Raw genomic sequence first — 10,186 nt, 5'->3', positions numbered from 1 at the left:
TTAAAAACACAAATAAATAAATAAATAAAGGACGACATTCTTCGTTATTTAACCTTCAAACCGATCTAAAGCAAAGTTGCCGTCGAGACCGATGTATTCCCTGCAAACTGCTTTGTCCCGTTAACGTTAAAGCTCGCGTCGTTCTTCCTCTTCACTCTCTTAAAAACTCTTCAGGTTTTTCCAGCTGAGCGATTCAGGCTGAGGCGGGCGCAACCGCACTAGAGGGAAAGTCAAGTCGTGCTGGACTGGCGCGGTATCCTCTCACGGTTTACAAGTAAAGCAAGAGCGGACTCGCATTTTATCAAGCTTTGAAAATGATGGAATATGCTGATTTTAAAAGTTGACCTGGGATTTCTAGTTGTCAGGTGTCGAGGCATGGCTTTCCTTGTAACTTGCTTATTTTTGTCTTGGTGAGTATGGCAACTCTTTTCTCTGCATGTTCTCGGACTTTTACGCATCTTAATCACAGACTGTGGATGCTTGTGCCTTTGAGAAACTCAGTATATTCAACTGATTTTCTATCTGTTGAAATGAGCTTTGAGCAGTGCATATGTACTTTAGTTACAGTGCTAGCAGTGTTTGGGGAAATCAGCACAGTGAGACCAGTATATATTTGGATAACATCACGCGTATATTGGATAGATTACTGGATGGCTATGACAACAGACTGCGACCTGGATTTGGAGGTATGCTAATGGACGTATTATACTGTATTTTGTATAATATTGCTTCATGATGATTAGATCCATATCCTTCCTTAAAGGATAAAGTTTTACTCAACTAGTTGTGTGTATCTCATCTAGTTTACGTTATCTCTTAGCCGTCTTTCCCCTCTTACATTATAATAAAATCACAAGTTTGCTATTAGAAACTTTTCATAAAATTATCATATCTAAAGCATGCTGTTTTGTTGTGTGTTCATTTTATCTGATGTGGTTATTTTAAGTCTGTAAATGGCACATTTTATACATATAACTTTATTCCTTAACCTCTTTATATTTTAAGAAATTAACAAATAAGCTAGTCCAAAATTTTTGTCTGCATCAAAGCAACCACTTATCTTTCTGCTGTAGGTCCAGTTACAGAGGTCAAAACTGACATCTTTGTCACCAGCTTTGGACCTGTTTCAGATGTTGAGATGGTATGTCAACTATGCCGACCACTGAAGTACTGATACAGGATACACAAGGAAAAATGTGTGGATGTTATTCACATACATGTGTTTGGTTGATTGTAAACAAAGTACATGTGAAAACAAGATTTCACTGCAATGTATATGGTCTTTCAACCTCAACTCATGTTACTCCCAGCATTCATTATTCCAACATTTGGGCAGGATGTCATTAGTGCAGCTTAGGATTTTAATCTGGTTGACAATCCCCCCCACCCCCCCCACCCTCCGCCATAGCGATGTGGCTGTGTTAGGATGGAATAGGCGGGCTACTTCTGCCACGGGATAGGCTGAGTGATGTATGTCTGTTGTACTCTACTATCTTTGGTCTTAAGCTTTAGATACTGCTTCACAGCCTCTAAAGCCTACTAGAACTGCCATGCGATATGCTAGGGGCAGTTCTATAGAGGGGTATGTAAAGCTTTTAAGGGAAGCAAGGCCATCCATGTGATCTAAAGGCTGGATAGACTCATAATACTGACTTACTGCTGACTCTACAGATGAAATAAACTGTGTCTATTTTAACTGTGTATTAATAATGAATTACTCAATCAATTCACTTAACTTTCAGAGCTGGTAGGGAATGAAACATGGAAAACAGAAAAGTAAAATTTGCAACAATTGAAGAAAAACTATATATATATATATATATATATATATATGTGTGTGTGTGTGTGTGTGTGTGTGTGTGTGTGTGTGTGTGTGTGTGTGTGTAAAGGTGACCAAAGTGTACAATATGCTATGTCTTGAGGGTTTTCATCATAAACAAGGTTTTAGTTTTGGCAGTATTGGCATTAATAACATAATCCTCCAGAAAGAAAAAGAGACTGAGAAAGAGAAAACAATTCATCACATTGCCAATACTCTATCCAGCAGGTTCCTTCGAAACCATGGCTCACAAACCCATCTGCCATTATCTCCGGGGGAAGCAGATAATAATGGCAGGAGATAGTAGATGCAGCACCAGCAGTAGGAGTGGTCATAGTAGTAGTAAATACATTCGTAACCCACGCTCTCACCTCCATCCAGGAATACACCATGGATGTGTTCTTTCGTCAGACGTGGATTGACGAACGACTAAAATTTGAGGGCCCCATTGAGATCCTGCGGCTCAACAACTTGATGGTCAGCAAGATCTGGACACCGGACACATTTTTCCGCAATGGCAAGAGGTCGATCTCTCACAACATGACTACCCCCAACAAGCTGTTCCGCATCATGCAGAACGGAACTATCCTCTACACCATGAGGTAACAGTGCTGGACAGTGAGATTCAAACCTAGCCAAGACCGGAATAGAGCACAGACCTGGAAAACAAATTAGATGAACAGGCATCCAAGAATATGCACAGACATGAAAAGAAACAGCGTGCCATTCCAAAAACAAGATATGTGCCATCTGATACTGAAAACAGCCCTGGAAAGTGATTCAAACAAACATGACTCCAGCTTTGTTCCAAAAGGAGATATGCAGAATGAAAAAAAAAAGCCCCTAGAGTCAATAATGGCACAAAAACAGATTTTTTTGTTTTTAATTAGATTATCTAAGTGGATGAACTCTAAAACATTTAAAAGTAAATAAAAAGGCTTTATCTAAGAAAATTTGTAAACTATATTACAATAAAGGGATGCCACCTTTGTCTACATTACAGATTTTATGAGGGTGGGGTGGGGGGCTATAGACAAGATGGCAGACACAAACCAACTTGTTTGTTTTTTTATTGTTTTTTTGTTTTTTTTACATATATGAAGTAGTGCTACATTTATTGGTTCACTGGCTGAAAAGAAAATACATTCGAAGGCAATAGATGTTTAAATAACAGATAAGCTAACTGTAGTTTTGTGAGTATAATGATGCAGTTTCTACAGTCTCAGCTTGAATTTTGTCCTTGTGTTAGCTTTGGGTAAAAGATCTAAACTTTTTCTGAATTACTTCATCTTAAAGTTGTTTTTTTTTGTTTTTGTTTTTAAAGTAGTTTAACTTGAATCATTTCATTTGGGATCAGTTTCCCCCCCTTCGTCTGTGAGCCTGAGAAATTTCCTCAAAGCTCTGAGCTGCTTATTAGCTGTGAGTTCTTGTATAAACTGTCACTCTGGTAAACAAGAATATTATAACAACATTGTAGAACTGAATAACCTAAGTCATTTATTACATTAACAATAAAACCAATATAATATCACTGGAAATGTTTTAACAACTAAGGATATTATTAAGATGTTGTGTTCTGTGAATTTTATAACTTGAATAATTCCAAAGAATCAAATGTGTTTTACAAGTAAATAAACAAATAAATAAAATAAAATAAATACAAATAGAAAATAACATTAAGTTGTTATTAAAAATAAGTTATAAATAAGTTATGAAAATATGTAAGTATATGTTTTACTTATGAGCAGACAACAAACATGGGATTCTTCTTCTGCCATTAAAAATAAATAAATAAATAAAAACATCCTTTGTGAAATGTGTTATCCACGGTTGTCCTTCGCCAAGTTGTGTGTTCACCGCAGTGAAATGGTCTTGCAGGTTTTAGGTCATCTATGTTACCAAAAATATTGTATAATCCTATATTCTGTACTTGTTTTTTTGCTATAATGCTGAATGGCACCACACCAGACCCAGCTTGAAAGAGCAGTGTTTATAAAGCTAGTATGAAATATAAATCATACACTTAATTAAACTGTTTTCTATTCCTACAGATTAACTATAAATGCAGAGTGCCCCATGCGTCTGATGAACTTCCCCATGGACGGCCATGCCTGCCCACTTAAGTTTGGGAGTTGTGAGTTAGTTTTTTTTCAGCCTTACTCACCCGACAGATGGTGTCACTTTCAATCACTGATTACTCTGTCACTGAGCAGATGACTGACAAGATATCGTCAAAGATCTTAATTTGAAATGCCATACATATGTGTGTATGTGTGTGTGAATTTTTGAAAGTTTTCATTTTTAATCGCCCTTTTTATCCATGCTGTCTAGATGCTTACCCCATCAGTGAAATTGTGTACACATGGAAGAAAGGTCCTCTGTCATCTGTTGAAGTGCCACAAGAATCATCCAGTTTGCTGCAGTATGACCTTATTGGTCAGACAGTTTCCAGTGAGAGACTAAAATCCAATACAGGTGAGCAGATGTTTAACATCACCTGTCATAAAGAGTGTGCAGTGGTCACTGTGTTAAAACTAAAACCTGCTAAGGACACTTCAGTGAATCCGTGAACTATTTACCATTACATGTTTGTGGAATGTTATGTCATGCATGAACTTGCATTCTTTTTAAAAATTTCATCATAAATAGAACAATACTTTTCACCAGTCAGTATTAAAAGACTGGTGTATGGCAACCATGTCAAGTAAATTCTCAGCATTGACAAATCTTTTTGGTATTTACTCTTCCAGGTGAATATGTCATTATGACCGTTCATTTTCACCTGCAAAGGAAAATGGGCTTCTTCTTGATTCAGACTTACATTCCCTGTATCATGACTGTCATCCTGGCCCAAGTCTCATTCTGGATTAATAAGGAATCAGTTCCAGCTCGGACTGTGTTCGGTAAGAGCTCCTTAAATTCTCATACTCATTTAGTGTATAAATTTCAATGTCAGTTTCAAGATTTGAAAAAAATATCAGAAAAAGGGATTTTGACGTAGACTCCAGAGCTAACACATTTCACACAGCCATTGACTACTTGGATTGAAATATTTGGAACGCTGAAGAACATTTTCAGTTTGTCTTCCAAAAATAACTGGCAATTTTTTGTAAATATTCAGGTTTTCTCAGTTCTAATTTTGCACCATTGCAGTTAGCTTCAGATTATGACACAACTTGAGTGCCCATTAATTAGCTGAACAAAATAGCCAAGCATACATTATCCATTATTTTGTTGTGGCTTACTTCTTTTTAGTAAAGTATCAAAAAGCCAAATAATAAACTGTCTGGATTTATTGACTTGCCGCCCACTGGTTGACCCCACAACTCCTGACTCTCACTTTACAAACTTTAAGCAACTATATTTTCTCTGTTTGTTGCACCCTAAATTAAACTGCAATGAGCTGTCTTTAAAATGAAACCTCCTGCAATAGAACAAAGACCACCACAGTCATCACAGTCAGGTTTTACCTTCATTATCTCTATTCCTCCTCCACTATGGTGGAGCTGAATTAATTGGGAATAGATGTCCTTTTTGAAATTGGTCATGCAAGGGCTGAGAGGGGGAGGATGTTTACTTGGCCCTTTTCCGAGCACTCACAGGTTCCGCTTGCTCACATTACATTACGCTACAGTTGCTACCAAGCTCTAGCCTCAGGAGCAGCAAGGGTGAGATACACTGAACAAAAACAGAGATAGACTAAGAGGAATGACAGCAACAGAAAGACAGAAAAAGCACAGATGCAAAAAGTGAGGATAATGTGCAAAAGTGCACAGATTTTGCTATCATTTTTAACTGAATTTCCATTATTTGTAAAACTCAAGATGCAGCTGTGCACAGAAGCAGTGCTAGCCCTTGTCTTTGGAAACGAGCCAGCGCTCCAACAAATCTGCATTCTCCTTCAGAGAATAGATCCCCGTCATTAATGTTTGCATGGAAGTTGAAGACTCGTGTAGAAAGCACATCTGTGGCAACTCATTAGCCTCACTCATCCTGCTGTTCTCAATTCACTCAGTACTGGCTGGAATGAAAAGATACAGACAAGCAAAAAAACCCCGAAACAAACCCAAAAACCTGCTCATTCTAAATCGAGGACAGAGGACACAAGAGATTATGTACAAAACAAGTTGCATTGCAAGTGATAGCCAAAAAGCCACTGCTTGAATAAATTGAATTAACACACAAGTTTTGGGTTGTGACTAAAAGATAGACAGTTTAGTTACTTTTGAGAAGAACAGATAAGTTATAGGTGACCTATAGGTGTAAGAATATTAAACATACAAAACATGTATTAAGAGAGTTCAAAACAAACAATTATTGTGTCTATGAAGTCATAATTCATTTGTGAACTTTAAACACTTCTTTGACTTCACAAGACATACATTTGCTACAACAACAGAAAACAGTGAATAGCTGTGTGTATTAATCTGATAATCATTATTTGGAAGGTAACCAGAGCTAGTGCACTCTCATTTTCTTCAGATGCATCCTAGGTTGTTTTGTTCTGGAGACAGGCCTGACACTGACAGTGCATTAAACCATACCATATTGCGTGCTGAATTGTCAACAACCTAAGAGCTGAAAGTCCCTTGAGCACAAGTCTTACAGACTTAATTGAGTGTGGCCTAATTTGTACCTTGCTTTTTTTCTTATAAAAGCCCATAAATGCCCCAAGCATTTCATTTCTATCCTGTCTTTATACTTCATCCCTCTCCCTCCCACACTCTTTCTTTCTTTTTCTTTTGCCTCTCCCTCCTACCCTGACAGGCTTTCTTTCCATGTTCCTCCTCCCTTTTGCAGTCATTTAACTGGTGCTTCAGATTTAAACAGTCAGACTGGTTGACTGTTGGAGGAGGTTGCATCTGAGGGTTGTTAGGTTTTACCATCAAAGTGCTGTGTAGAAAATGTTTTTGAGACATTATTAGGTGCATTAAAACCCCCATAAGTTCCTACAATGCTAATGAAAAGTGCACAGCTACAGTGCACATTTGGTAAACCATGGGAACAGCGTTCAATGGCCCTTTATCCCTGCTTGCTTTAGCTTGATGAAAGTGAATTAGATATGTACTTTGGTAATGGGCTATTAAAAGAGATGTTCATTGTCGTGGCTCAAGAGTTGGGAGTTCGCCTTGTAATCGGAAGGTTGCCGGTTCGAGCCCCGGCTTGGACAGTCTTGGTTGTTGTGTCCTTGGGCAAGACACTTCACCCGTTGCCTACTGGTGGTGGTCAGAGGGCCCGGTGGCGCCAGTGTCCAGCAGCCTCGCCTCTGTCAGTGCGCCCCAGGGTGGCTGTGGCTACAATGTAGCTTGCCATCACCAGTGTGTGAATGTGTGCGTGAATGGGTGGATGACTGGATATGTAAAGCGCTTTGGGGTCCTTAGGGACTAGTAAAGCGCTATATAAATACAGGCCATTTACCATTTACCATTGTCAGCATCTTTATCTGACTTAATAAGGAAGGAATCTGGGTGGGGAAAAGGGAAATTCTTATCTAAGGATTAAGAACTACGGATCATTTCTATTCATGAATTAAGTAGTATTAGGGGCTATGTCTGAAATGTTATATCTAAAATGGACATGTAATGGACCTTTTGTGTGATAAACTACTCTTCTCCCAAATGAAAATTACTTAGAAAAAAAATTAAAAAAAGAATAATTATATATATATATACATGTATATTGATTTCCTACTAAAAGGAAGTCTGTTAGTCTTAGTCTAAGCTTCAAGTTCATGTTCATTCTTTCTTCTGATCATCTCTCTCCATCATCTTGTCTGTACCTCATATTAGACAAGCAAACAAATATTAGCAAATACCATACAGCCTGGATGTCTTTCTCCAGAATGTTTATAGATATTCGGTCTCTTTTTACCGACGTGCCAATGTGGGGGCAGGGGTTAGTCTGCTTATGGACAGATTAGCATTCCCTCAAGTGACTTTTTGGCAACACTTTCTGATTTGAAATGCCACATTCTAGTTATATGCCATAAAACAGGACTGCTGCCACATGTTAAAAATATTCCATGGGAAAAATATGCTCTGCTTGGCTCTGTTATTTTCTTGTTACATCATATACACATATATTTTTATCAAAGATTTATGACATCAACAGCTTAACTAGTGTTACACAGTATCTTTTGTTGTATGATGTGCAATGTGCCTTTTTTTTAAAGTATATCTTTCTCTATAAATATTAATAACACGATGCTACGATTTCGATTGGGACCTGGAGGTGCAGGATTAGAAATGAACAGCTGAAATGAACAGAAAAGAACAGCTCAGGTTCAATAATTTGGAGGGAAAGTAAGAGAAAAGGATGAGATAGTATGAATATAAGAAGAGGAGGGACACGGGGTATATTGGAGAAAAGATCTTAAAGATGGAGCTGCTAAGCAAAAGGAAAAAAGGAAGACCACAGAGATGGTTCATATATATGTAGCAAACGAGGATATGCAGAGAGTAGGGATGATAGAATTGGATATAAGTGATGAGGTGAAATTGAAGCAGATGATCCATTAGCAACCCCTAAAGGAAGCAGCTGAAGAAGAAGATGTATAAATGTGTATGTCAAGTTAGCTTATTATGATATTTATCAGTAACTCGTACGAGTCCATCATGATGGTTTGTTTGCAGTTTCATCATGGATATTGCTGATACTATTGATATTTTGATGAAAGTATAAATTTGAAATCTCAAATTTAGCAACTGCATGAAGAAACTGTAAGATTTCTCCCAATATTTAGGTTAACAATCATTGTTAACCTAAATTGTTAACTTTTTTGTTCTTTAGGAACAAATGTCCCAGTATTGCATATTTGTGTGTGGATTGTTACTGTCAGTGTCTTTAATGTTTTTACTTTTTGAGAAGCAATGAACACCTAAACATCCAGTTTTCTCAAATCCGTCTTTACAGAAGAGCTTCAACTTTGCATTGTTAGTGGGTTTGCTCGTGAACTGCTTATCCTGATCCTTCCACATCATTTCTGCTGGATGTATATCAGAACCTTGATGATTCCAAAAAATAATCTTTCTTTTACTACAAAAACTTTTTGGTAGAACGACCGATCAGTGTTTGTTTACTGGTTGTCTTTTTCTTTCACGTTTTCTCTGGTAAAATTAAGAATTTATTGTTTCATCACTAATGGCAAGCTGCCCTGGACCAGATGCACCAAAACATGCCCAAACTACAATACTCCCACCACCACGTTTCACAGATGGGATAAGGTTCCTTTGCTGGAATGCAGTGTTCTCCTTTCTCCAAACAGAAACTTCTCATTTCAACCAGAAAGCTCGATTTTTGACTCATATACATCCAATAAAATGTGTTCAGACAATCCTTTGGCCCTCTGTTTGAACAGCAGTGCTTTCTCTTTAAAATCCTGACATGCGTGAAATAGTTTTTTTTCTCTTTTTTGGTGTTAAACACCATTGTAATAAGTGGTGTGAAGATTTGGGTAAAATGATAAATGATTTCTAAGATTTGATCTACAGATTTTGAGAAAAAAAAAGGCTCAATTTAAACAGGCTGGCTCAGCATCCTTATTTAACAATATATCTACTGCTGTCTCCTTCCCATATGCAGGTATCACCACTGTCTTGACGATGACAACGCTCAGCATCAGTGCCCGCCACTCACTCCCTAAAGTCTCCTATGCCACAGCCATGGATTGGTTCATTGCTGTTTGCTTTGCCTTTGTCTTCTCCGCCCTGATTGAGTTTGCCGCCGTCAACTACTTCTCCACCTTACAGGCCAACAGGGAGCACCGGAAAGCAGCGGCCATGAAGGCAGCAGCTCAGGAGGCAGCAACTGCGGCCGCTGCTCCCGCTGTGGCCGCAGGGAATGACGTAGAGGTGTCCTCAGTAAGTCTAGCTCACCTTTTCAAACTTCTGTTTACATGTATCAACAAATATTCTGATAATTAGCTAGTTGAAGATGACCAGCCTGCTGTTGTTTCTTTCAGATAAAACATCTTAATATCACAAAAGTAGAGAAATGCCACCTTTACTTTTTTGCTTTTCTTTACTTAAACCAGTAAAGGACATGCAGAAAGTGATGGTATAGTATTAGCTCCAGCTTTAAACATTAGAAATTGGTTAATCCCAGCAAATGAATGAAGCATGGGATTTAAAAAATGTGGCTCAGTAACATCTGGCTAATACTAAGCAAAGTGTATTTATGTATTTTTTTGCACTAATTGCTCTGTGAAATGGCTTGCACATATTGATATGCCCCTATTTGAATTACACAAATTCTAGAAATTTACTTATTAGTTTTGGTTTTTCTGAATTATAACTCAAGGAAGGTGGGAAGCAGTTTTTTTTGTGAAGTATGAGTCATTTGTTTGGGAAGGGCTAAAAACACAAAAAT

General features: G+C 37.8%; 1 protein-coding gene across 1 annotated transcript in view; it reads left to right on the top strand.

Moving 5' to 3' along the window:
• Nucleotides 1-10,186, top strand: part of gabra6b (gamma-aminobutyric acid type A receptor subunit alpha6b) — a 28,950-nt gene continuing 18,764 nt past the window's right edge. Inside the window, exons 1-8 of the mRNA XM_004550383.5 lie at nt 1-410; nt 562-686; nt 1,074-1,141; nt 2,201-2,421; nt 3,871-3,953; nt 4,151-4,294; nt 4,570-4,722; nt 9,401-9,678. Of these exons, the coding sequence (XP_004550440.1) occupies nt 325-410; nt 562-686; nt 1,074-1,141; nt 2,201-2,421; nt 3,871-3,953; nt 4,151-4,294; nt 4,570-4,722; nt 9,401-9,678 (1,158 nt within the window). The 5' untranslated portion in view covers nt 1-324. The remainder of the gene's footprint in view (nt 411-561; nt 687-1,073; nt 1,142-2,200; nt 2,422-3,870; nt 3,954-4,150; nt 4,295-4,569; nt 4,723-9,400; nt 9,679-10,186) is intronic.

Source organism: Maylandia zebra, linkage group LG10, assembly GCF_041146795.1.
Source record: "Maylandia zebra isolate NMK-2024a linkage group LG10, Mzebra_GT3a, whole genome shotgun sequence".
Lineage (NCBI taxonomy): Eukaryota > Metazoa > Chordata > Actinopteri > Cichliformes > Cichlidae > Maylandia > Maylandia zebra.
This window is presented reverse-complemented; position numbering and strand designations above follow the sequence as displayed.